The sequence below is a fragment of the Oppia nitens genome, unplaced genomic scaffold (assembly GCF_028296485.1).
Source record: "Oppia nitens isolate AA-2021 unplaced genomic scaffold, nextdenovo-longstitch-racon4-pilon3 scaffold8_pilon_pilon_pilon, whole genome shotgun sequence".
In the NCBI taxonomy this organism is placed as follows: Eukaryota; Metazoa; Arthropoda; class Arachnida; order Sarcoptiformes; family Oppiidae; genus Oppia; species Oppia nitens.
Genome location: NW_026533252.1, coordinates 1884459 through 1912410, shown reverse-complemented (window position 1 = coordinate 1912410; position 27952 = coordinate 1884459). Strand labels below are relative to the sequence as shown.

The 27952-nt window shown below is 25.4% G+C and overlaps 6 protein-coding genes across 6 annotated transcripts; 3 read left to right on the top strand and 3 right to left on the bottom strand.

The window, feature by feature from the left end:
• Positions 1–833: 833 nt before the first annotated feature.
• Positions 834–3501, bottom strand: LOC128964224 (proteoglycan Cow-like). The gene is made up of 4 exons (XM_054310787.1): positions 3004–3501; positions 1838–2927; positions 1586–1771; positions 834–1497 (listed from the first exon to the last, which is right to left on the bottom strand). Exons 1-4 carry the CDS (start codon positions 3184–3186, stop codon positions 1367–1369), a joined length of 1590 nt encoding a protein of 529 aa, XP_054166762.1. The 5' UTR covers positions 3187–3501; the 3' UTR covers positions 834–1366.
• A 6101-nt stretch (positions 3502–9602) lies between these two features.
• On the top strand, positions 9603–14521 carry LOC128964135 (serine/threonine-protein kinase pakD-like). Its single transcript, XM_054310695.1, has 5 exons — positions 9603–9616; positions 10156–10619; positions 13498–13668; positions 13745–14162; positions 14254–14521. Exons 1-5 carry the CDS (start codon positions 9603–9605, stop codon positions 14519–14521), a joined length of 1335 nt encoding a protein of 444 aa, XP_054166670.1.
• Positions 14522–16742: 2221 nt separating this feature from the next.
• Positions 16743–18563, top strand: LOC128964231 (casein kinase I-like). The gene is made up of 3 exons (XM_054310796.1): positions 16743–17603; positions 17678–18252; positions 18315–18563. The coding sequence occupies exons 1-3, from the start codon at positions 17011–17013 to the stop codon at positions 18410–18412; spliced, it is 1266 nt and encodes a 421-aa protein (XP_054166771.1). The 5' UTR covers positions 16743–17010; the 3' UTR covers positions 18413–18563.
• Positions 18564–19153: 590 nt separating this feature from the next.
• On the top strand, positions 19154–22722 carry LOC128964134 (matrix metalloproteinase-15-like). The gene is made up of 5 exons (XM_054310694.1): positions 19154–19191; positions 21669–21774; positions 21861–22319; positions 22416–22451; positions 22565–22722. Exons 2-5 carry the CDS (start codon positions 21702–21704, stop codon positions 22720–22722), a joined length of 726 nt encoding a protein of 241 aa, XP_054166669.1. The 5' UTR covers positions 19154–19191; positions 21669–21701.
• Positions 22723–22941: 219 nt separating this feature from the next.
• Positions 22942–24682, bottom strand: LOC128964133 (arylsulfatase B-like). The gene is made up of 3 exons (XM_054310693.1): positions 24583–24682; positions 23688–24500; positions 22942–23627 (listed from the first exon to the last, which is right to left on the bottom strand). Exons 1-3 carry the CDS (start codon positions 24680–24682, stop codon positions 22942–22944), a joined length of 1599 nt encoding a protein of 532 aa, XP_054166668.1.
• A 1243-nt stretch (positions 24683–25925) lies between these two features.
• Positions 25926–27670, bottom strand: LOC128964132 (arylsulfatase B-like). Its single transcript, XM_054310691.1, has 3 exons — positions 27573–27670; positions 26673–27488; positions 25926–26614 (listed from the first exon to the last, which is right to left on the bottom strand). Exons 1-3 carry the CDS (start codon positions 27667–27669, stop codon positions 25926–25928), a joined length of 1602 nt encoding a protein of 533 aa, XP_054166666.1. The 5' UTR covers position 27670.
• Between the last annotated feature and the right edge of the window lie 282 nt (positions 27671–27952).

Genomic DNA, 27952 nt, shown 5'->3' with positions numbered 1-27952 from the left:
CAAATCCACATTAAATTTCAATTTTACATTATACTGTATTGAAAAATAATTTTTATATAAATACTAACTATAACTTATATTTACCCAAATTTACCGATAACTTAATAGTAGAGTTGATAAAATTAATAAAATAATTTTAGATTTTTTACTAAAATTTATTTTATTTATTGATACAATAAATAACTAATGTAAATACATTAATAATTTTACATACTTTTTAATATAATATTAATACATAATTAGTGAAATTACAAACAAGTGTTGAATTTTTAATAATAATAGTAAAACAATTAAACAATTTATTAAAATTATTTATAAACAAAACCTATGGATTTGGCAGCACTTCTAGGGGTTTATGTCTAAAGACATTTCAAAAACTAATTGTTATATTCCTATGAATATAATATTTTATATAATATAAGATAAGATATACATATATAATAAGTGTATATTTATTAATAAAACATTATTAACGTTATTATTATTACTTTTAAATATATTAATAGTAATGTGTATGTGATGTGACCACAAATTGACAGCTTTTATACAATTAAATTATATAAACAAAATTAATTAAAACATTAATGAGATTTGTAATTAAAATACACTTTGTTATGGATTTACTAAATAACAAAAAAGTAATTAAATTACAAATCAAATGATAATAATTAACTCAAATGGAAGACTCACTGGATTTTGTTGTTTGGAAACTAAAATACAAACTTAAAGTGTGTTTATTGTCGATTGTGTTGTTATACTAATTAAATTAATTATAATAATGATAATAACAATAAATATAACAAAATAAAAACATTTTAAAAAATAGCTTACGATACATAAAAAATTAAAATATATGATATCTATATATGATTATAAAAAATAACATATTATCCAAAATAAGATTATAATAAACCAAAACCGGATTAATGTATATAAAAGTAATACAATTTATGGCAACAATATATTTGTGGTTATGGTTTAAAAACATAACTTTTGTTATGCAATATTATGGCAATAGGTTTTTTAGCAAATGGTTTGTGAAATTTTGGCAAAAACTATTACCTTTTATGGGCCCATAAAAAAAGTTTGGTCCCAAAAAAGATAATAACAGTCATCTATTAGATTAAATCATACATACAAACAATGATATGAGTATTTAAGTAAATTTTTTTGTTACTAATAAACAATAAAGACATCGATTTCGCTCTATAACTATTCAATTGAATTAAATACTGGTAATTAATACCATAATATTGTTGTAAATATTAATATTATAATTTTTAATAAAAATTGTCGAATTATTATTGGAATGAATTGAGACAAATAAAATACTACCACTTATTCAACTTATATTGAGTGATATTATCTAAAGACTAATGCGATCGTCACCGGAGCCACCGTTGTCGTCATCATCATCGCCATCGTCGTCGACGTCAATGTCTTCACGACTTTCCAATGCATCAATAGTTCTGTGACGGGCTCTGTTCAGCAATCCTTCTGTTTGTATGTCAATATAGACAGATATTTAGCTATTATTTCTTCATTTATCACATAAATTGAGAGCAAATTATTTGTCAATACTTACTACAATCGGGTAAACCTCTTCGTCTAGTATTAGTAAATTCGACGCCATTTTTATCGACACACCAACACATACCCGAACTCGAGTGACATTGCATTGGCTTATAAAAGCCTTGGATATCACACTGAGGGGTGTAAGCGCCTAACAATCCTTTTTTCATATGTTTTAATGCATGTAAACAAGGCTGACCTGTCGTATAAATAAATATTATATTATTAAATATGAAATTAAAACTAAATTGATGTTAAAAATTACTTTTTCTGTCAAAACATGTGCACCACTCGTAAGCGCTGAGGAACTGGTCATTGTCTTCATCGCATTGTGTTAAGTATGGTTGAAGACAATGCTCGTTCTGGTCGTGTTCTAAGTAATACAACTCTTTGAGTGATAACTTTAAATCGCCGTTTGTGTCAAAGTGGTGAAACATATAGGAGACCTGTGGCTGACAATCGGGTATTTTAAAGGCCGAGTGTTTGCGGCTCATCGCCGAATGATCCTTCTTTTGTTCAGCGATGACAACACTGAACCAATCGAGTAGTCGCGAACCCATACTTTTGAGCTCATCGGCTGAACACTTCTTGTGCTCAATTATTGTCGACGCTTTATCCCAGTGTTTGTTTGGTAACACCGAGTTTCTACTATCCTTGTCATCTGATTTCTTGAATTTGTTTTGTTGTTTATAATATAACTTTGGTTTCTTCTGTTTTTGCCAATCATTTTGATTAAAATCTTTTTCCTTATTATTATTAGATTTTTTAATTTCTCGTAATTTTGTATTTTTTAAATTATTGTTATCAAAGTCTTTGCCAGTTTTGCGAGTAGTTTCCAACCATTTCTTGTTGTCGTTCTTATACTTCTTGGAAAAAGACTTTTTATTGCACGGACAGAAACCGTTGCACTGAAGTGTAATCCGAGTCCGATGGACACAGTTATGGAAATCAAGTCGACATTTGGATGAATAGGTTGCGTTGTCTGAACCGCAAATAAACTCCGGCCGAACCACTGGACAGGGCGTACACTGTTTGAGCGGATTAGTGTCGTCCGACAATTTACTGTAATTACTTTTGTCTTCAATGTCCTCTTCGTAATCGTCTTCTTCGTCATCATCTTCGTCATCGATTGACGAGTCAATAGTTTGTTTACTTTTGGCTAATTTCTCGACAAACGGATCTTTCTCCACTTTTTTGCCATTCTTGGCGTCCTTTTTGGTGACACAAACGGCTACACCTTTGCCTTTAATCACACAATACTGCCAGGGCTTGCATTTGACATCTTTGCAAATGTCTTCAACAGTCCACCAATTGTACATTTGCTTCAAATCGCGGTTCAAAGTTTGCTTTGATATCTGTTAAAAGAGATCATACAGATTGGTCACAAAGAAATCAAACACACGTTAACTAATGAAATGGCAAAACAAATACCGATTTTTTATCATCAAAATCAAAGTCCTTGTCATCGTTGATGTCGTCGTCGTCGTCATCATCAAAGTGGATGTCTTGTGATGAGTGGATCTCATTGACGGACTGTTTGCTGTCGACGAAACAGACAAACAATGTGACCAACAGTACTAAAGACAGACACTTGGATGCAGTCATCGGATACATGACTGACACAAACGGAGAAATCAATTTCTGTGACAAAAAAAACACTTTCAAAGCTATCGATCGATTCAATAGATCACTCAATGAATCCGTCGATAACTACAATAATGTGGACATCATTTGGTTGACGACAACTGCGATAATCAAATTAAATTGCAATTCAAAAGTTGTGTCAAATATTTTTTGGTAAACAATTTGATTGAAACCAAAACATTGATTAACACAACAATTGAGCCATTTTTCAATACATATCATTAAATGCATTAATCATTGCATTTACACAACTATTTTACACTCAATTATATGCTCTTTGCTTTTGACTATACATTAATAGACTGACCAATAGTCCAGATGACACCCAATTATTTATAATATTAATAATTAATTAACAATTTTATCATATACTAGATGCCTATTTTTTAGTAAAATAACAAAATCATCAAAATTAAAAATTAGACCAATAATTATTAAAAATATTAATTTTTACTTTATTTTAATTATATATTATTAGTAAAGTAAAGTTATAATACAGTAGTGGCAAAAAATATTCATCCACTTTAGTTTATTGGGGTACTCAAATAAATTATGTCATTTCTATATTTATAGACAAATTAGATCTTTAAATTTTGATTGTAGCTTGGTACTTTCACGATTATCATCCATGTCAATTATTGATTTATAATTCTATCTATATATTTCCTATTTATCATAAATAATTAACAAATATAACACAATATGGCATATATTGCTATTAAAGCGATTTTATTAATAAAATTCTATAAATTAAAACATATTAATAGATTACATCAAATTTATGTTATATAAGTATTTAAATCATATGTTAATTATCGGGTTATTTAAATTAATTATTTATTAATAAAATTATTATTATTTCTTATTTATAACTATTAAAACTATTAGATAATTATAAAAAAAATATTATAGACTAGAAATATATTAAATATATATGAGATTCACTATAATTTTATTACATAACAAATATGAGTTCATAGAGTATATAGTACTGGACTGTCTTAAACATATGACTTGTGAATTATAGGTTAAATTTATGTATTAATAAAATAACTTATATTCACTTAGTGTTTATCATTACTGCACTATTAAATGCAATCGATATATATATATTATAGTAAGCAATAACATTAGTTTAATGCTTAATGTATTGTATTATATAATATAATTTAATAGTTTATTTAATAATTTATTAGTAATAATAAAAATGATAAAAAAATTATTAAATACTCTCATTATAAATCACGAGATGGCAATTAAAATAAGATAAAATAAAGCAATATTTTTTAAAGTAAAATTATTACTTAATTGCTTTATAAAAGTATAGTAAAGGTATAGTACAAAGTTTATATAATATTAGTTTTACTATTATATTAATATACAGTATAATTATAATCTTTAATAATTATAACATCATAATTAAATTTATTATACATAAAATTTAGAATATAATTAGTATAATTGTAATAAACAAAAATATTTCTCAATATTTAAATAATTACTAATATATAAGAAATGAGATTTATTTTTATTTGCAAACATTTGATTTCAACGAATATGATATTAGATGTAATTGTTTTATAATACAGTATATTATGTTCAGTACAGAGATATACTGTAGAAATAATTAATTAATTTTTGAAAAGTTCATATTTTTAGTATTTTTTAAACAAATTATCTTTAAAAATGGTAAATTTTTATATTAAAATTTCGAAATATTTAGTATTTTAGCAAATTTAACAAAATAATAAGTCAAACGATAAATAAATTAAATTCAGATTTTTTTTTGGAAACTAACATTTAATACATTTATCATTAAAAAGTGGTAGCCTTTAAAAGGTGACTCATATTAGCTATTGTTTAACACAAAATTTTTTGTTAATCAAGATATAAATAAGTGTTAATTAACATATTATTAATATATTATAATTATTTATTTATTAATAATAAACTTGATTTAAGATTAATTGTATTTTGTTGCTTAATCATTGAAATTAATATTAATAATAGGCTATTATATTTCACTTATTATATTTGTATGTAAACAATAATTTTCAAGTTTTTTAATATTAAATCGATAATTTTTAATCAGTTAATAATTAATCAAATGAGGTAATCATTTAAAAAATTTAAGCTTTCTTGAAATTAAATCTGTTTTTATTAACTATAATTTTATATTTACAAAACATATGTTAATTGTTTGACTTGAAGATAAATATCGATAAAAATATTTTTTAAATTAATTTATATACGATAATTGTTTAAGTAAACAAGAGTATAGAAAAAATGTATATTTAATTTATCATAAGTGGATAATTAAAGCAAATACTTTATATCAGCAATATTACATAATGTTGTAATTTTCAACATATTATATTTTCACATATATAAGATTTTATTTTATATATAAATTTTATATAATTTATAATATTAATATTTTATATTTATATATGACTAATTCATCATAATTAATTTAAAACAATAATTTATTATTATTATTGATTTCAATCATATGAAAATTTTATTTGTGTTTGTATTTAGCTTTTAACATGCTAATTTAATAAAAATTAAAATATTAATCATCATATTTTATTATTATTTTTGCAGGTGCTGACAAAATACTAATCAGTTAAGTTATATGCTATTTTATAAATATTTTTATGACCAAGCAATTAAAGTTTAGATATAAGCAAGTATTGGAGCCTTTTTAAAATTTTTATTTAAATTTATAATTTATCACTTAATTTGGATACTACTGTAAGAAACCTATACTGTTTTTTATACATTACAACCTTTGAGCTAATTAATGATAAATATTATTGTTTTTAAATAATTTATTATCCAAGTGTTTATTTTTGTGATTTTTATACAACTAATTTGTCAAATATATCAACTGGTATTACACACCATAAATGTAATGAATATATTTACTCAAACAATTTATAAATATTTGCAAAAAAATATGCAGAAAAATTTTTCAAAAATAATATTTTGAAAAAACACTAAATCACTTTACTGTTTAGATTTTAAAAATAATGTCAAAAATATATTAATGTTTTAGCAATTGAAGAGACAATACATTTTTCAAAACTGATGTTTGATTATCAATATTTGAATTACATTTATTAAAATATTGAAAATTGTTTTTATTCTATTAAAAAAAATCAAACAAACTTTTTTTCAAACAATAATTTGTATGTGATTTTGTATTTCAATTGTTTTTTTCGTTGATTTTACCAAATAAGTCATCAATTTTTTTCTTCTTATTTAAATAGTTCTTGACTTAAAAATTGAAATACAAGTACAGTATTATTCAGTATATTATTAACGAAAAAAAATTTTTGATAAATAGATTTTTAAAATGTAAAAGAGATAAAATAATTATACAATACAATGCATGAATGCTTGTGTTATGTTTTTATTGTTTGATTTTTAAAAAATATTTTTGTTTGTTTCATATCCTCTTTTTTTAGACATAACACATACACACGCATATCGTACTAATACTATGTAGTGTTAATTATCACAAAACAGATAAATATCATTAATTATTAAATAAAGTTATTGAACAAAACATATTTTTAAGTAAAAACAAAAACTTATACAATAATAAAATACTTACTAAACTGATAATTAAATTGTAATGTCAAATATTTCCTTATTTTACAGTTAAAAAATGCCACACAATTTGTATAATTTATTAACTTTTTATTAAAAGTAAAATATTTTTGTGTGCATATACGGTGTATAAATATTATAATTTAACTATTATGACATTGAATATAGTACAGTATAAAGTTAAATTTTATATTATCAATACTAAACTAATTTCCAAATTTCATTAGCTATAAAAAAATGATTTTTCAAATTTATTATTATGAATATATAAGTTTTGTTTTTAATGGGAATTTAATATTTGATAAAAAATAATAAATTAAAATTATAATGAATTTACATCGTCAACATTAATATTTATTAATATTGATTTTTAAAAATGCAATTTTAAAATTAATGCTAACAATTTGATAATCTAAAGTAACATCGAGTAATAAGTATTTTTTTTCAGGTAAAATATTTTGATAATAAAATATTAAAATTAATTTTTATTACTTTATTTACAAATTATATATGAACTATAAAATAATTCAAGTTTTTTAGAATTTTAATAATAAAAATAAATATTCTACTATTTATAGTATTATTTAGTAATAAATATACCACAAAATATCTATATTATTTTGAAATTATAGTCTACAGTATAATATAATTAAGTAATTTTGTTATTATATCATAATATAATGTTATTATTTGTTCACAAAAGTAAATCTCAATTTTTTCGTCAAACATATTAATAATAATCAAATGCAAAAACAAATCCAAATTAATGTTTTATTAGTTTTGGTGGGGAGTGAGGGACCTCTTAAATGTTAATTCAATTGATGAGTTGATTGAATCTAAAAATTAGGAAATAATTTGTCTAACAATTCATGAATATTGGGCTAAACCGATGAAACAATTTATATAATATGAATACTATTTAAACAGTACTGTAAATAATCGTCTATTTTATTATAATAATAAATGAGAGCTCAAAACAAAAGCGGAAACAAAATGTTGATTTAAATGAATGAACAAAATATTAAATATATTTGAATTAATAATAATAATAATACAGTGATTATTAAGTACATCACTAGCTCTCAAGCCTACACACTATTGTCTCAAATTATACATCTATGATATACTGTATATACTGTAGTATTATAGTCTATAGACATACATGTATAAGAGTATATACAGTACTATAACAACAAGTGATGGCAATTATAGCATTTTTTGTTGCTATACTTAATATAAAAACAATTATAATATCATATTTTCATGTATTAGAACTACAGTTAACTAACAATACATTATATACAGTATATACAGTACATTCAATAGTATATACAAAAATGTATTATTATTATTGTAATTATACAGTAATATTAGTAGTACTATAGTGCATATGACAAGTTTTCAACTAAAAATTATTATATTTTTTTGTTGTTGACTATTATAATATTGAAGTGCTATTGAATTAATGTTATGTAAATTTTTTATGTAATGTTTTTTATCTTTTTCACGGTGTATATAAAATGTGTACAACACATACAGTACACTTACAGTATATATATCATTAGATTATTAGATATAAATAATATATTATAGTATTTTTTTTTATTTAACTATAATGTATTTAAACAGCTTTTTTGAAAATCCTGTTTGCCTTCAATTTTATGATTAAGCGCTTAACTAATTTTGCACTGAATTAACGCTGAGAGAAATCATTAAAAATTATAACTTTATTTTTAATATTAATAGTCATATCAACGCATTTTTTGAAATCACACACACATATAAACAAACAAAAATTAATTTACAATTTAAAAATATATAAATTTAGACTATTTTTCAATTAATATTTAAAAATAGCAATAAAATTGATTACCTGTACTCATTAGCAAACAATTTTTTTCTAAGAATTTTTTTTGTCGTTTATGTTCAAACATTTTCCTATATATATAAATAAATAGTTAAAATTACATATGAAATACCAGTGCATAACTTATCAACAATTTAATAAGACATTAAAATACGAAAAAATGTTTTGTTTCATTAAATAAAGGAAATTGCTATACAATATAGTTGTAGCAAATTTTCAAAATAAATAATTTTAATAAATCCAATACCAGCAACAAAAAAGTTATGTTTTGGATAAACAATTTCTAACAATAACAAAAACATACACTTATTGGATAAAGCGTGAAATTGAAGTGTTATTTAAAATATTATATTTTAGTTGAAATTTTTTATTTATATAATATATTAAATTATACGCTATGTTATAGTATTACTATCATGCGATACGTTTAGAAAGTGTATCTAAAAATATGTGAGTTTGTTATAGTGATTTAAAAAAAAGTTGATGCGATTCACAACAATAGCAAACAACATATACACATACATGCAATTGTGTGTCATTGGGCTAAAAGTTATTGTATAATATAATAATAATAATAATAATAAAAATACAGTAATACTAATACTTTTAATAACAAAATAACTGGTATATTGTGTGCTTAGAGTTATCCTAAATCGTTGAATGAATGCGGAGAAGCATTCAAATGGGAAATCCAAGGGCAGAGACAAACATACATAAGAATTATTACTCTTTTGGTTGTCAAACACAAGCACTGGTGGTGCGTATGAGTGAGTGAGTGAGTGCGCCCACCGACTGATAGCATACCGTTCCCCTCAACGAGTTTTCCCAAAAACAGTGCTCTCAAGACACCACTTCTCTCTCAAATGATTTTATTTTACATATTATTATAATTTATTTGAGAATGACTTATAGATTGTGATTATTATTATACGGTATATAACAGTATAAATGAACTGAAAAAAGACAAAAAATTAAACTCATTTTACGCCCGAATTCTGATCACGTCTTCATCTAATTCTTGTTCGTCTTCTTTCTCTTAATATTTGATTTGATTTTTTCTCTTAACAGTAAAAAAAATGTTTTGTGGTTTGAAAACACATGAAAACTCATACATAATCTGTAAAAATTATGAATAACTGACGTTTAGTGTACTCAACAAAACTTTTTTTTAATGTTTTTTTTCTTTAATTTTGTGTTTTATTATATATAAGAAAAAATAGCTTTTTATTAATGAGTTTTATGAATCAATATTTTTATTGATAAACTTTTTTTTATTATTTAAGTATTTTAATTGTTTAAAGTTTTTTTTATCAAATGTTATCAAATTACTCTCACTTTTTTTGATTTAATAAATGTTATTTTTATACTAAATAGTTTAATATTAAATTAAATTAATAATTATTGAAAAGTTGTCATAAAATATGAAAAAACATGTCTCATAAAATAAAATTCAGTAAATATTATTTAATTAAGAGACAGTCACTATTGTGTCTTATAATTAGTTTATTGTCATCATTGATAACCAGCGCTCCGGTATCTGAGTCGGAGCTGTGTTCAGTCAGTTTAGTGCCAAACAAATTGATTGCCAAACGATTTGATGAGTCAGTGCTGACGATCCGATGCCAGGCCTCTGTCCAGTCGTTGTCAGCCGCCTTCACAAATCCGGTATTTGACCTGTCCTTCGGTGGCGCCCCGCGGACTGGTATATTCATATTGCGCGGTAATGTCGATTGTGACGACAGAAAAACCCGGTGCTGGAGTGAATACCAGATTGCGGCCACCAGTTTGGGTCATCTCATACAACACACCGGCGATATTGGCTACTCGTGTCAAGTGGCGGATCAGCTCAAAGCAAGTGACGACAAAAAATCAAGTCTGGCCCGATGTGAGGCCAAAGGGAGTCTCGCATTCAGTAATAGTAAGTCAATTAGTTATCTTATTTTATATCAAAAAAAAAGTTTTACTTTTTATGATTTTTTGTGACATTATTTTGTTACTTAGATTGTTATTTTTTAAAATTTCAAGTAAAACATATTATCATAATAAACTTGTGATAGAAATTGTTAAAATTATCTAAAGATATAGAAATTAATATAAAATAAATTAACTTTTAAAACAGTCATTATATTTAATTGAATGCCATAATGGCTTTGAGATGATGTTTTTTGATAATGTTTTATACGATTACTATATAAATTCATTTTTCTGTAAATGGGATTTGATTTAAATGATTTATTTAACATTTTTTTGTTGATTAAAATATTGTATATCTTGAAAAAATATTATTTAATATTTATATAAAGTTCGTGGCATTTATAACATTGACATTTCATTTTGATTGACAACACATAACTGCCTTTTTACTTATCTATAAAATGCTAACATAAATGTCTAAAATATTTCAACATTATATTTATTTAAGAAAAATATATATAATTATATCTTACAAACTAAAACTAATTGAATTTAAGAAAAAGTAATAATACATTAATAACTAAATTTTGAGACAATTTATGACAATTAAAACTATTGATTAAAAATCCTTGAGTTCCTATTTGATACAACAAAAAAAGGTTTTAATTATATTTAAGCTTAAAATACTGTATGAAAAATATTATCATTTTTTAAAATTTTTATAACACATTTTATTATTATATACATTGTTTTTTGTTTGTTTGTTTATTTATCACATACAATATATATAAAGACAAATATAACACAATTATAATGGGTCAATGAAATAAATTTTAATTGCAAATTAATCCATATCAGATAAAATTAGCAAATTCTAAACTAAACTAAAACAAATTAACTCTATTAATTTATCTAAATAAAAATTAAATTAAACTATAACTTTTTAACTATATATTACAGTATAATTTACTTAACAAAAGTTTTCAAAAGTTTAATTGAAAGCATTAATTCAAAAGATATAAGTAATTAACTTTTGTGTAAAATAATAATGTAATAAATGTTTTTTAATTTTTTTAGAGTATATTTATTCAAAGAATTTTTATGAATTTATTAAACATTTTTCATCTTTTAAATGTTGTTTTTGACAAATGTTTGATTTATTAAAATTATAATTAAATATTTAGATAAACACATAAGACTTTCCTCAATAAAACATTACTTTTAGAAAATTATTTAACTCATCAAAACATGAATTTTTATTTGATTGAAATTTCCTATATTTAAACAGTAATTTTTCTATTTATTTATGTTAACATGTGTTTGAACGTTAAATATTTTAAGCATTATTTAAAAATGATTTTAAAATATATTTTTCTATTAAAAAATATTTATAAATAAATACTGAAATTTTTTATTCATCAAAAAAAGGACAGAAAAAGATTTTTGACCTCAAATATCAATTAAGCTTTAGGTTTGTCTCATTTAAAAATATATAATAATAATAATAATAATCTTTTAATTCAATGGATTAATAAATCAAACCCACACTTAAGTATATAATCTTAAATTAGATAACATTTTTTCTCTCACATTACTATCAACACTCAGAAAATGTGATTTTTTTATATATTAAATCCATTCACAATCTTATTATAAATTCAAGTTTTTGGCACAAATCTAATGTCATCTCTTTTTTTATATGATTACAGTATTATCATTAAACCCTTTTTTACTGATTATTGTAATAGAAAATATTATATACATTTTAAATATATTTAAAATCACTTATTTGATGTTAAATTATTGGGTTAAATAAAATTCATATGTGAATTATGTTATTCATAAATGTGTAATACAACAATAAATAAGCAATAAAAACATATTAATAATGCAACATAACTTTGCTAAAGAAAATTGTTTTTTTTAATATTAATAATACACATAATATTGCATTTTTGTTAATTATATATTATTTGTTAGCATAAAGAGCCTACCGGTGCTCATATAATGCAAGTGATTCTAAAATGTTTATAATATAATAGACTACAAAAAATCTTATGAATTTCTTAATAAAATAAATAAAATTTGACGTAATTTTATTACAACTATAATTGAATTTTTCCTATTTTAAATTAAATTTACATTGAATATAATAAATAATCAAAAAATAAATCTTTTAATAGTTATAAATAAAACAACAGCAATAAATTATTTTTTTTATGAACAAGAATTTGTTAATATTATTATTATTTATTGATATTATAATAGTTTTATAAACTCAATATATAATTGCACTCATTTTCAATTATTACCTTTAAATATCATAAACTATATTAAAAATAAATATGTATTTCATATATAAGGGTTGAACTATAAAAATTATAATTTCTAAAAAGTCAAGTGTAGGAGACATACATTTCTTCTGTGCCATCGATGAACTAAATTGGTTAACAATAATAATAATAATAATCTTATGGTTTTTGTTGTCGATATTAAATATAATAATACATTTTGGGTGAACCTATTTGTTAAGTGTTTTATTTATTAGCAAAAAAATGTCAGTCAAGTTAATCTGTAAACACAATAAATAAAAAAAAAGTTAATTTGCATATTATATGTGTAATCATTATTCAGCACTTCAGAGCAAATTGGGACTAAATTGAACTATACTTCAGATAAAAATAATACAATTATCTATTGAATTATTTGGCAAAAAATTGAGACTAATTTTATTCATATATTCTGAGTATATATTTATTGTCTTTTATGGTATAATAAGCAATAAAATAATCAATTTTTTATGCATTTATCAATATATATATATATATATGAAAAAATAAATAATTAATTAATTTTCAATCCTATTTATTTTTTAATCCAAGTCCTAAAATATGGTGACCCGTGCGGTACCAATAGTATGGGCCAAGAGTGCGACCGCAATATGGAGTGCGCGTCGCCCGAGACTGAGTCGGAAATTGGCAAACAATGTGTTTGTAGGACTGGTTTTGTGGCAATACTCGAAAATATAAAGCAAACGGTTTGCCTTCAAGAAGGTATCAATCAATTTAATTAATAATTTATTTTATTTGACAAATAGTAATAAAATTGGTTTTAATATGATATTATTAGTGCCTTTGGGTATGGCCTGTAATTATAGCAAACAGTGCACAGCATTGGATGATAATAGCAATTGTCAACTATTAAATGGTAACAATGGCACCAAAGTCTGTAAATGTAGTGCTAATTATGAAGAATATAGTGATCCAAAAATGGATTATAAAAAGAAATGTCTATCAAATGATGTGATGGTTGACAGCGGTCACAAACATGACGACCACTACCGACAAACCACTACTATATCGACGACAACGGATCATAAAAATGACGATCTCATCGACACTTATAATAACAGTAGTTATAATAATAATAATAATACAAAAGCCGATTACAAGACTAGTCCTAATCGGGAGTCATCGGGAAGTATAGGAATCATACTATTCTTTTTGGCCATACTTTTAGCAATTATTATCGTTATTATCATCATTAGGTAGTCTATAATATTTCACTCATCAATTATATAATAATTTTTGTTTCTATAATAATTGTTATACATTTTTAAAAAAATAACACTTATATAGGGCTCGTAACAAAAGCGATAAAATGGTAATCAATAAGAAAAGACAAACTGTTGAACAACAGACTGATGATAATGACGGCGAACAAAGTGAACCAATTTTGGCCAATAATGATACTATCGGTGCCAGAGATGAGGTCGACAACGATATCGATGGTAATCCTAAAAGCGATGAAATTATATCGTATGAAAACAATGAACAAACAATTAATAACAAAATTAATAGTAATATCAATAATAATGACAATGAAAAAGTACAGACAAATGTCTAAATAAATTATAATTATATTTTTTTAAAATCAATTAAATTAACAAAAAAAATATCATTTCATTTTTTCATTTTATAAAAATTTTTGAGAGTTATCTATATTTTAGCATATTTTTGTGTCTATATAACAAATAAATGCAAAAACAATATACAATACATTTTACTGTATAAGTAATATATTTTTGTATTTTATATTTTTTCATTAAAGTATAATTTTTTTATTAAATTATTTTTAAACACATGTTTGCAATAATTAATTATATTATCTTAAATTTAATTACTATTTACTATTTATTATTATTTTTAAAACTATGTATTATTTTACTTATTTAAAAAAGTTGAAATAATGTCAATATAAATATGATATAATAGTGTAAATATAAATATATATTTTTTATTGCATACAAAGTTTAATAAGTAAAGTAAACAACTTAAGTATCATATAATATATAAAAATAACAAGTTTTTTGTTCATACATTATATAGAGTCTATATTATAGACTATGTAATTATGTTTTTTAAATAGCTTACATAGTTTTTTAAAAAACAATTATAAAGCTTAATAAAAATTTTATAATACTTAAATTATTAATAATAATATTGTAATTAAAGTTTATTTATTTCATGTAAGATTATTGTGTGTGTGTGTGTGTGTGTGTGTGTGTGTATCTATTAATTTAAAAACCATTTGATAAAATATTTATTTATATACTGTACTAATATTTATTCAAACTATTGAAGAAAAAAAACAATTTTCAAAATACATTTCATAATACATTCATGAGATTTTAAAAAGATAGTTATATATAGAAAAAAGGTATATAATTATCTTTAATTTGTAATTAATTAAACGTTTGGCATATAATATAATCATTAATCAAAAGTAATCAATTATATGTAAATTAAATGAACGAAATAACTTGATTTTAAATCAAATGATTTGTTTAAATTTTTTTTATATCATTAGAAATAAACATATTTTATAGATATGTTTCTAATAATATGTGACTATATTTTTGATAACCCCTTAAGTAATGTTTGTGATTATTATAATATTATATTATAGGTGGGCATCAATTTTGATGGATATAATTGTCATTTAGATGTCATTTAATGATATCATATCATACATGTACTGTATATTACTTTATAGTAAATAAAGTTAACATCAATTTGACTAAAGTATTGATATCAAGTAAAAGCTTAATAAAGTTTATAAATCATTATTTACAGTATTTAGTAATATCTTAAAGTTTAAAAATATATTATATATTAATAAATATTACTTTTGTATTACACATTCAGATTGAGTTCAATATATAATTTATATAAAAGATATTAATTTTACTAATATTTAATTTATATTTATATATTATTTTTCAGTAATTAATTTCAATATTTTAATTTATTGATAATAAAAACAGTGAATCACACTATCATTAATATATATATATATATATAGTGTATATATACTGTACTATAAATATATGACTCAATCTTAATAATTATCATAAATGAAATGTCACTTCAATTTCTATTATTATTACAATCGATGTTATATTGAGTGCTAATTAATACCATATATTATATACAATACTATAGTATATATAGTAATCAATTGATTGCCTCTTAAGCACTAAAAAGCTATTGACTGGTTCTCTAATCAATGTTAACATACAGTAGAGTAGAGTATATCTAAAGTAATAATAATTATAATAAATGTAAAGCACTTGTCATATGATTGGGTCATCCAATCAATCAAACAATCTATTTATTGATTGGCTATTAATTGACTGACAAATTAAATACTTATTATAAGCAGAAAAACAAATTTAATATTTAATCACTAATAGAGTGATCGCATACACACTACTGTATAATTATAAGTTCAGAAACAATAACAAATATATATGACATGAAAGTGATAATTGTCAGTTACTAACAATAATTCATATAAATAATCTAGGTCAATAATGTGTACATAGTTAGCAGTTTTATTAAACATTTATTATCTTGCTAAAACTAATTGATACACAAATATAATACTGTATAGTGTATTATAATTAGTTAGGTTTATCAGTTGGTCACTCTACTAGACTACCAATAAATCACTGTATTATTTAAATACTTAGTTACAAGTTTCAAATATAACATAACATTTCCTAACCCTATAATTGAGTCCCTTTTATAAACATTTACTATATTAATATATTAACACATATGACACACATTGACCCCCAGAGAGTCACGTGATATTAGATATAATTTTGGGAAACAATTTGTTGAACCAATCAGTGGTTGAGTTATATTTCGAGTGATTCAATAGAACACAACAAAAATCGAATACAAAGAATGAGTCAATAATTCATAGATTTTGGTATTGTTTTGAATGTTTGTATTGTTTGGTCAGTCAGTGATAGTAAGTGTCCAACAATTTAGTGACCAATTGATTGGTTGTCATTGTGTCCACTCAGACATACAACACACTCACTGATGGATCAATTGTTTAAACAGATGGACAATACATTCAATGATAATGTTATGTCCACTAAGCGATCTCTGGACAACAATGACAGTCAGTATCGAAAGAGATGTCGCGATAAGGATATGGATGTAAATAACGGATCCGATTGTCATAACTATTATATAACAACAAACTGTGGTCACAGCGATGATAATGACGATGAAGAAGAAGATGATGACAGTTGGTATGAAATGAGTGAAGACGAACGCCGATTGATGGACATTAACAACCTATTGGTTAATATATCATTAAATCGTATTGAGATTGAATGGCCAGACATAGAGTCAGTGACAAACACTAAGAACTCGAAGACAGAGACCGATGTTTACGATAAGTTTCCGCCGAAATTGAAGAGCATTTTGTTTGGCTATCGATTGGACGAAATGCTTTCGGTTACTAAACGATCGGCCATTTTTGTAGTACAGAAAGTAAAGGAACCGAACAATGAATTGATACTCAAAGTGGCCATTGAGGGCGGCTTTTATGCTCTCGAAGATGAAATTGAAACTTATATTAAACTGACTAATTGTAGTGCCGTTTCTCGTATTAGAGATTATATTAGGTATCTATTAGTTTAGCCATAAGTTGTTGACTGTATTTGAAAACTTACCGGTAATTGATTTATCCAACAAACAGATGGAAAGACTACAAACATCAGTGTTATGCCATTCGTTGGGGTTTTCTAGTGATCGACAAAATGGGACTCAATTTAACTCAACTCATGTCGAGAAATACAATGTCAATGATTGGTCCGATGGCACAGGTATTCAAGTTTGCCGTCCAAATGATTGATTGTGTACAACGTTTTCACTCCAGTGGTTATATTCACTGTGCAATTAATCCGCAAAATATTATTCTCGAAAGTGATAAAACAGATAGAGTTAGACTAATTAGTCTCAGTTATGCCAAATCATATGTTATAAAGTCAACCGACGGTACAATTGTTGGCCATATTGATGATGAAACAGATCACCGAAAAATACCAGTCATTCGAGCTGAAAGTGATCCGAATTTTCGGTCTATTGGTTTCCATAACGGTTATTGTCAGTCCCGACGGGACGATATGGAATCATTGGGCTATTGTATGATATATTTAGCCACCGGAACACTTCCATGGATTAGTGCCAAACAACAAAACTTGTCGTCCACTAGAGTTATCCGTCAAATCGGTAAACGAATGCAAGCGACTTGTCTGGATGTGCTCTGTGATGGTAATACTGATGAGTTATTTTAGTGTTACATATTTATTAATAATGTTTGTTATGTTTGACAGGTTTACCACAAAATTTTATCAAATACTTTGATCTCATTAGTAATTTAAAGTTCAAAGACGAACCCAATTATCAACAATTGAAGGCATTTTTTCAATGAATATTTTTTTATATATCACTATATTTTTGAATTATTTATACAAATTTATAGCTAATTGTTGACAAATATGTTTATTATTAATATTTATTTTTATTAACAAAATAGTTACACAATTATTGACCACAAAAGTGACTTATTGTAGACATGGGTTTTAATTATTATTAGTATTATTATTATTATAAAACTTACTGTTAAAGTTCAAATTTGATATTTATTATTAACGACAAACTTATTTATTTATATTTATCAAAATTATATAACGTTTTTTCTAATTTTAATTAATTAGCACATGTTTTTAATGTATATTAAAATTATTATTATTTTTTAATTACCGTAATGGTTTTAATTAGACATTTTAAATAATATTTATCTATTTTTTAAAAAAAATTATTTATTTTCATAATATATTTGATCTAGATTAATCTATTAATCAATCGTTAAAGTGCGTTATAGTTACTACGTTATATATCAATTAAAAGTGTCAATAAATAGTATATACTGTAATGTCATTAAAGTTTTTTAATCAAAATAATAAAACTAAATAATTATATTGATATAATAAATGATAAAAAATCAATTAATTTTTTATAACAAGTGATTCTAACAATAATTAAGTTATAATTTGTTATTATAATTTTTACCATCATATATATATATATATATTTAAAACTCGACCAACTTTTAAAAATATGTTTGCATTTATAGACCTGAAATTAATACTATTGTTGATTTGTGTTAAATCTCAATATGTTTTTACTAACATCGATACTAATGTTCAGGTATATGTATATCAATTGATTTTATATATTTACAATATATGCAATAATAATACATTATAATTTATTAATTACAATTAGAAATATTATTTTTTAAAAGTATATTTCAAGTTATATCTTAATATACTTTAATATAAATAATAAGTTTCAGGATTCGTAAACAACTGAATTGATAAACATTTTGGGACTAATCAAACCATTTGAACAAAATATAACTTTACTATCATATTGTTTGTCAATTGTGATGATATCGTTATAGGAAAGTCCTCCTAAAATAAATAAAAATAGTTTTCTTGGTTTGGTTTTGTCAATACTTTTACATTGTCTTTGAAATGAAACACTTGGGAACTGTTGCGGTGATAATGTATTGTTGAAGAATTGGGTTACTATTGACGAAATCATTGATTGTTTGTTTGGATTCATGACTTTATTATTATTAAAATTATTTTCAAATTTTTTAAATAGTTTTATAAAATCTGTAATCACTTTGACATCAATTTGTCTTTGTTTGTCTTGTTTTGCGATCAACTCTTTAATATCACTGTCGGTTATCTTTTTGCGAACCAATTGACTTAATATTAAGACTCGTGTAATATCGTAATCGTTGACTTTTGTACCACATTTTGATGAAATAATTTTCTTAAGACTTTTTAAAATTAGTTTTGGTTTTATATTTATATCAAACAACTGTCTCTCGATTGCCAACAGATCTGTAAAACATTTATCTCCAGACTTTACAAACACTTCTCTGGTATTTTTGATACACTCGTGAGTTTTACGGATAAGCTGTTCATTGGATTCATTTAATTGATTCTCTTTGATGGCAACCAATGTCTTGCAAATATCGATTTTATCGTTTACTAATATATTACAAAGTTTACTATAGACCCGATTCGTGTCGTTTTCATAGATCTGATTCAATTCATTGAATACAAACGCTCGAAGTGGTAGACAATGACATAACGGTGCGATCACATCAACGCTCCGATCAATAATCAATAGATCATAGTTTCTGTTGTGTGACTTTTCATTCAATTGTTCCCTATGTTTGGCAATTATCTCCATATTACTGATTAAATCATTTGCTATCAATTGATTATTTTTATCGGATTTATTATGAAAATAGCGAACAGTTGCCGGATATTCGCCCATTTGTTCCAACAAATTGCTTAAACGTTTGGACACTGTCTTCACTAACGATTCGTCATTCTGTGTTTGTGTCAACCAATTCATGTTTGCATTGCTATCAATGAGCACTATATTGTAGTCAATACACCAGAACCCTCCCAATTGGTTAATTGAATTGATGTTGGATTTGATGGACAGCGCATCCAACCGATTGACTCGTGTTTTGTCACTTTCAGACAGAATATATGTCAAGAATATTGAAGAACTGCCACTTTTTCTCATTGACAATGTTTTGATAAACTCTTCAAATTCACTGTCATTAAAGTCATCCAAACAGATGACGTAAATTAAATGATATCGTTTAGTTAATTCTTGTGGTAAAACATCTTTAACACTGTATTGACAACAGATGCCAATCGGTTCCTCTTTCAATAGATTCATATCAATAATGTTTGTTATGACTGAATAACTGCTATTATCGGTGATCAGTATCTTTCCTATCAATTGATTATTGTTGTCACTGTGTCTAAGTATCTTCTGATAGTTTACCTCCAGTTCAGTGATTGGTATCAAAAGTCGTTGTTTAAGAATATCGCACATTATTTTCTGAAATTGATTATCTCTGGAAGTAGTCTTCATATCGAAATCGATTTGTTGCCAAACATTCATTTGTGTCAAATCTTTAACAGTCGTTATGTTTTCAATAGTTTCATTGATTTCAATTAACTGAACTTCACTTTTTAGACTTTTATCTAACGGTTCCATCTTTTTTAATAATTTCTTAAAATCAATTATCATATCTTTTTCCGACATTTTGTTGCTTTTTATCCTAAAAATTATTTTTATATATAAAAACTGGACAAATATTGTAAATTTTATAAATGTTTTTTTTCAATTGTTTGAATACTTGATAAATATTATTATCACGCAAATAATTAAAATTAACTAATTGTTTTTAGTATTAAATATGTATAAATTTTATATCTCATTTTGAACTTATTTTAGTTGTATATTTTCTATGATTTATTGTTTATTTATTTGATAAAATTAATTTTTGAAAAATGTAATTTTTATATAATATTATAAAATCTATTTTTACTTAATAATAGTATAATTATTTTTACAGTAAATACTGTATTTAACGATATACAGTACTTTAAATACAATATTGATTTTACAATTATGTAAAGATATTAATAATTGATGTGTAATAAACATTTAATTTATTAAATCATTAACTATTAAGTTTAAACCCAATTAAAAAGTTGTCTTTCTTTTTGCACTTATATTTAGTTAATACCAAAATTAATTCAAATAAAAATAACTATAATTTTTTTTATATATAATTCCAGAATTATTTGATAAAATATGGATATATTAAACCAATGGTTAGATCATCAGATGCTATGCAAGAGGCCGTCAAAAATTTTCAATCTATGAATCGTTTAAAGCCAACGGGTTTTGATTAATAAAAATTTATTACATAATTACAAAACATATTGTTTACATTGATTTTTTTATTATACACTTATAAACAATTATAGGCAAAATCAATGAAGAGACGAAAAAATTAATGAAAAGAAGTCGTTGTGGAAATCGTGATCCCGTTTCTCGGATCAAAAGTCGCAGTTATGGAGAACTTTTGCCGTACGAACTGCACGGAAGCAAATGGACAAACTATAAGCTTACGTATAGATTCAAAAATTTTAGCCAAAAGATGACCAAAGAGGGTATCATTAAGATAGTAAAAGAAGCGTTTGGTATGTGGTCTCAGGTGACACCTCTACGGTTCATCGAAAGCAACGACAAGAAAAAGAGAGCTCATATAGACATACAGTTTTCAACCCGAATACATTGTTGTCACGAAGCACCGCCCGATAGTGCAAAGTTTGAAGGACCGGGAGGTGTAATGGCACACACGACATACCCGGAGGACGGCGGAGAAATACATGTAGACGACGACGAAAACTGGCGCCTCGAGTACGACCCAAAAGATACTAATAGTAACTAATTATTTATTTATTTTTTTAATATTCAATAGTTTTAAACTTTCAATAACTTACTGTTCAACTAATTTTTAATTATCTATTTATTTGCAGCCATGTCTTTCAAGTATGTTATGGTACATGAAATTGGTAATGTATTGTTTGTTTTTTTTTGTATAAATAAAATAATAATATTAATATTATTAATTAATTTTTAACAAATTGATTTGTGTAATATAATGTACTGTACTTTTTTTTAAAAGGACATGTATTGGGTTTAGAGCACAGTCACTTTGTGGAAGGATCTATTATGGCACCCTATTATTATAATACCGATGTACCACCCAATTTCAAATTACATGAAACAGATATTATAGCCATTCAAAAATTGTATGGCAATCAAAGTATTAAATTACCATAAATTAGCTTAATATTGTAATTACCAAGTACATATTTTCTAATGGCATCTAAATTGCAATAATTTAGCATAAATTTTTATCTATTATAATAATGTAACTAAATTGGCAATTTTGCAATAATAAAATACAATTTAATATAATGATATTAAATAAATTATTTTTCAATTAAATAATTTATATTTAATGTACTTTAATAATACAGTAATACTCAATAATTGAAATCATTGCCAAACAGACCACCAATTGTTATGATAGATAGGATCTGCCTTTTCATCATACGGTTGATTGCATGGCTTAACAATAGATGTGTTATAGTTATCTAACAATTTAAGCATTGATTGAACAATTTCGGGCTTCTGGTGATAGAGATTGTTGTATTCGCACGGATCCGATCTAATGTCAAACAGACAGGCATTGACTTTGGGTTCGCACAGGTATTGACGTTTGGCGTTACACTTAATCAAAATCTGTTTCATCGGTTTTATGTTGTAACTCATCGATTCAAACAATTTATATACATTAGACTCTTTATAATTTACTATCGACTGTTTGTTGGCCACAATTGATTCTCCTGGCGGTTGATACCAGTTGTTGAATTGGCCGTCAAATGTTTGACCGTAGAGTAGCTTATAGTTACCACTTCTTAGAGCCCATACATTCCATGAGTTGTCGATATTGTGTAATAACTCTTTGCGATTACTTTTCAGATTATCATTAAGTACTTTCCACATATCGATGCCATCAATTGGTCCCAATTCCATGGTATGTCCGCCGGCGGCACTATAAATAGTTGGTAACCAATCCTGTATATGCATCAAGTGTTCGCTCCTATATTTTCGTTTAAGTAGTGGACTCCATATAAATGCAAAGCCTCGGACCCCGCCCTCGAATAGTGTATATTTTGCACCTGTATCTCAATAATTAAAGCATTTTTTATATACATTACATATTTTTTAGAGTACCTCACCTCTCAATGGCCAATTAGATCCAATACTATTATCAATACTCCAACCGGAGTTGCCTTTAGTGGCCGCACCGTTATCTGTAGAGAATATGATGATAGTGTTGTTAATAATGTTTGCGACCTGCAGTGCGGCCACAATATCGGCTACTGAATCGTCCAGAGCTGAGACCATTGCACAGAACTTACGGCGGCGTTTATCCGACACGTGTTTAAAACGGTCGATATATAGTTGCGGTGCCTGTAATGGGTTTTTCTTGAGTGCCGCGTGAACGGCATTGTGAGCCACAAACAGGAATAGTGGTCGCATCGGGTCTTTCCGATTGTTGATAATGTCAACCGATTTGTTAGTCAAAATATCTGTCAAATACATGTCTTGATATTGAGACAAATCTATGGGATTTTCGTTATCTCTGAAGTCATATCCTTGAGGTTTATCTCCCGATAACCGTTGATAATAATCTGTATGTCCCGTCCAGAAACCAAAATGTGAATCAAAACCTCTGTTTGTCGGCAAATAGTCTCTTTTGAAGAAACCTAAGTGCCATTTGCCAACAATATGACTCTCATAGCCTAATGTCTGCAAATACTGCGGCAAAATTTTATACTTTAGAGGCAAACCCCACGGCTGAGTATTATATATGACATTATGATATAGTCCGGTATGTATGGGGTGATAGCCAGTCATTAGGGCACTTCGGGATGGTGTGCATATGGGCGACACATAATAGTTGTTCAAAATAATACCATTGTTGGCCAACACATCAATATTAGGTGTCCTCACTTGTGTTGACCCATGAATACTGACATCACCCCAACCTATTCATAAAATTTAAATTTTAAAAAATTAGAAACTTTAAAATAAATTTACAAATTGTAAATTTTTTGAAAACTATAACACCTAGGTCATCAGCTAATATAAAAACTATATTTGGTCTCGTATGGCAATAAGATAGATAAATCATTAAATAAAATAATTTAAATAAAATAGTATATAGCATTTATAATTTCTTATTATCATCACTTTATTGTAGATTAGAGTAATTAAAGTTGTAAATAAACATTTATAAATAAAACAAATAATAAAAAAATAAAAATTAAAAAAATATATAATTATTTAAATTGTCCACATCTTTGTAAATATTTTTTTAAAAAATTACTAATTTAGTTTGTTTAATTTTTTTAATGAACAAACAATATAGTTGAATCAATTTAGGTGATCAAATAAATTTCTAATAATTTTTTAATTAGTAATTTATATTAATAATTAGCTATTGATCACAAAAAATATTCCAAACAAATATTAACTAAATTAAATAGCTATTAAATGCAATATTCAGTATATAAAAATTTACTGCACTATTAATATTGAAAAATTACTTGTAATAGATGTCAAAACTTTATAGCCCAGGGGTAGTGAATAATAAACTTTTCCTCTCTTTCTCTCTTTCTCTCTCTCTTTCTTTCTTTCTTTCTTTCTTTCTTTCTCTCTCTCTCTCTCTCTCTCTCTCTCTCTCTCTCACTAATTATATTTTGTATTTATAATTTTACTTTCATTTTTATTATCTTTTTTTAATTCATTGACACCTAACTAGTTTAATAATAATAATAATATAATATTTATTCAGACAACGACTTTGAAAACTATAAATTTGCATTTATTGATATTTCCCAAATAATATCCATTGCTAATAGCAATTTGCTATATATAATATTTATGATTTTTTTTATTTAAACAATTTTTGACATATTTTTACTACGCTATCATTATATATAATGCACTTTCATTAAAAGTATTTATTTTTAAAAATAGTGTATGATTGTAATGCACTTTATTTATTTATATTTATATTTATAAAAAAGTATTTAACAATATATTTATACTAAATAAATATAGTACAGTAAATAAACATTTTAATTTATAAATAATATTGAAATTGTTTAGTAATTGATTATTTGTATTATTTTTAAACAGATTAAACATACCAATATAGTATATACAGAACAATACAGTAGTACTATATTATATTAATAAATGTATTTTAAATCTATTTTAGAAACAATAAATTTTTATTATAAATTTAATTCAAAACAATTAACATAACTTTTGAATGTTACGAAATAGATAAATAAATAAAATAAATAATATAAACTAATTAAAATTGCAAATTAGACTATACATTAGTTTTTCCTCTCATATAAGAAAGGGTTTAAATAAATGTCATTAATTTTAAAAGACATGTTTCACATCCAGATATCCCACACATAGTTATGTAGCGCAGGATTTGCTCTCCAATTGACCGGTTTATTGCCCGGTGCGACAGCACTAGCATTATAAGTAGACAACACAACTAGCATATGATCGACAATATCTGGTTTTCTATCATATATGTTGTTGTATTCACACGGATCCGATTGAATGTCAAACAAACACGGTTTGACTGTTGGATGACATTCACTCTTTAGAGACTTATTACAGTTGACTACAACTTGTTTTATTAGTTCATTAAAGTTATAATTAATTTGTTTAAGAGTTTTATACACTTCACACGTTTGATGAGCTATACTGTTGTTTAGTGATAAGTGTATTGACTCTCCCGGCGGCAAAAACCATCCGTCAAAGTCGCCATTGAATACCGATCCCGATATTAGCTTATAGTTGTTATACCGGAGCGCCCATACATTCCAAAGCGGGTCAATGTTATGCAAAACATGTTTTCGCGGACTTTTCAGATTATTGTTCAATACATTCCACATATCAATGCCATCAATTGGACCCAAGTCCTGGACATTACCACCGATGGCACTGTATATGGTGGGCAACCAATCTTGGATATGCATCAGATGATCACTAATATAGTGTTTATTCAACAGTGGACTCCAAATAAAAGCATTGCCTCGTATGCCGCCCTCCCATAAGGTATACTTAGCACCTAATGTTAAATTAAAATGAAATTACATTATATGATATTAAAAACAATTATAACAAACCTCTTAGTGGCCAATTAGAGCCAATACTATTATCTATACTTTTTCCATCCGCGCCTCCGGTAGCGCCTCCGTTATCGGCAGTAAATATAATGATAGTGTTGTCTAAAATATCAGCTTTTTGTAGGGCAGCGAAAACTTTACCCATTGAGTCGTCTAATGCTGAAACCATTGCAACAAAAGTACGTCTTCTCTGATCTTTGATATGTTTAAATCGGTCGATGTATTGTTCGGGTGCTTGAAGTGGTTCCCTCCCGTTCCCCGCGTGAACTGATTGATGAGCAATGTATAGAAATAACGGTTGCGATGTATTCTCTGTTTGTCTCAATATAATATCCACCGATTTGTCGGTATAGATGTCCGTTGAATACTGTCCCTCGTATTCGGTAAGATTTGCCAACTTGTCGTTGTCTCTGAAATCAATTCCCCACCAATTTTCTTGTGATGTTCGGTCATAATAATCTTCATGTCCGGTCCAATAACCGAAATGTGTATCGAAACCTCTCTCAGTGGGTATATATGATCTTTGGAAGAAACCTTGATGCCATTTGCCCACACCATGGGTTTGATAGCCCAATGATTTTAAATATTGCGGTAATGTCTTATATTGAAGAGGAAGACCATATGGTTGGCCACCATTTAAGACATCGTGCTGTAGACCAGTATGTATTGGATGATAGCCAGTCAACAGTGCACTTCTGGACGGCGAACATATGGGCGATACATAATAGTTGTTCAAAATAATACCACTGCTGGCCAACAAATCCAGGTTTGGTGTCCGCACCTGTTGAGAACCGTGAAACCCGATGTCACCCCAACCTATAAACACAAATTAAATTGATTTATTTTTTCAGATATAAAACTCTATATAAAATATGTTTTAACTATAAATTATATACAAACCATAATCATCGGCAACAATAACTATAATATTTGGTCTTTTGAGTTGACAGTTGACAATACTAGAGATCAATGACAACAAAATTAACAAAAATTGCATTTTTATTAGTAATTAAATTTTTTGTTTAAAGAAAATCTAATTTAAATAATGTTAAACAGAACATGATATAAGTTTTATCATTATATTAAACATTATTATATGAATATCTATTATCTATAATACTATATAAATCACATAATAACAACATGTGTTTAAATAAATGTTTTATTCAATTGATATCATAAAATATGATAAAAGTATTTAATAAACACTTCAATAATATTAAATAAATCAGAGATAATTGTTAAGTAATATTTTATTAATATTTGCAATTAATTATTGT

Excerpts from the sequence above, each read along its gene's own strand:
- LOC128964133 (XM_054310693.1), bottom strand. The coding sequence starts at position 24,682 with ATGCTATATACTATTTTATTTAAATTATTTTATTTAATGATTTATCTA. Across the intron at positions 24,501-24,582 it reads TATATTAGCTGATGACCTAG|GTTGGGGTGATGTCAGTATT; the intron begins GTGTTATAGTTT and ends TTTTATGAATAG. Across the intron at positions 23,628-23,687 it reads ATCTAATTGGCCATTGAGAG|GTGCAAAATATACACTATTC; the intron begins GTGAGGTACTCT and ends ATTGAGATACAG.
- LOC128964132 (XM_054310691.1), bottom strand. The coding sequence starts at position 27,669 with ATGCAATTTTTGTTAATTTTGTTGTCATTGATCTCTAGTATTGTCAAC. Across the intron at positions 27,489-27,572 it reads TATTGTTGCCGATGATTATG|GTTGGGGTGACATCGGGTTT; the intron begins GTTTGTATATAA and ends TTGTGTTTATAG. Across the intron at positions 26,615-26,672 it reads CTCTAATTGGCCACTAAGAG|GTGCTAAGTATACCTTATGG; the intron begins GTTTGTTATAAT and ends ATTTAACATTAG.
- LOC128964231 (XM_054310796.1), top strand. The coding sequence starts at position 17,011 with ATGGATCAATTGTTTAAACAGATGGACAATACATTCAATGATAATGTT. Across the intron at positions 17,604-17,677 it reads CGTATTAGAGATTATATTAG|ATGGAAAGACTACAAACATC; the intron begins GTATCTATTAGT and ends TCCAACAAACAG. Across the intron at positions 18,253-18,314 it reads TCTGGATGTGCTCTGTGATG|GTTTACCACAAAATTTTATC; the intron begins GTAATACTGATG and ends TATGTTTGACAG.
- LOC128964134 (XM_054310694.1), top strand. The coding sequence starts at position 21,702 with ATGGTTAGATCATCAGATGCTATGCAAGAGGCCGTCAAAAATTTTCAA. Across the intron at positions 22,320-22,415 it reads CGACCCAAAAGATACTAATA|CCATGTCTTTCAAGTATGTT; the intron begins GTAACTAATTAT and ends ATTTATTTGCAG. Across the intron at positions 22,452-22,564 it reads TGTTATGGTACATGAAATTG|GACATGTATTGGGTTTAGAG; the intron begins GTAATGTATTGT and ends TTTTTTTAAAAG.
- LOC128964224 (XM_054310787.1), bottom strand. The coding sequence starts at position 3,186 with ATGTATCCGATGACTGCATCCAAGTGTCTGTCTTTAGTACTGTTGGTC. Across the intron at positions 2,928-3,003 it reads ATTTTGATGATAAAAAATCG|ATATCAAAGCAAACTTTGAA; the intron begins GTATTTGTTTTG and ends CTCTTTTAACAG. Across the intron at positions 1,498-1,585 it reads AAGAGGTTTACCCGATTGTA|AAGGATTGCTGAACAGAGCC; the intron begins GTAAGTATTGAC and ends ACATACAAACAG.
- LOC128964135 (XM_054310695.1), top strand. Across the intron at positions 10,620-13,497 it reads GAGTCTCGCATTCAGTAATA|TCCTAAAATATGGTGACCCG; the intron begins GTAAGTCAATTA and ends TTTTAATCCAAG. Across the intron at positions 14,163-14,253 it reads ATCGTTATTATCATCATTAG|GGCTCGTAACAAAAGCGATA; the intron begins GTAGTCTATAAT and ends ACACTTATATAG.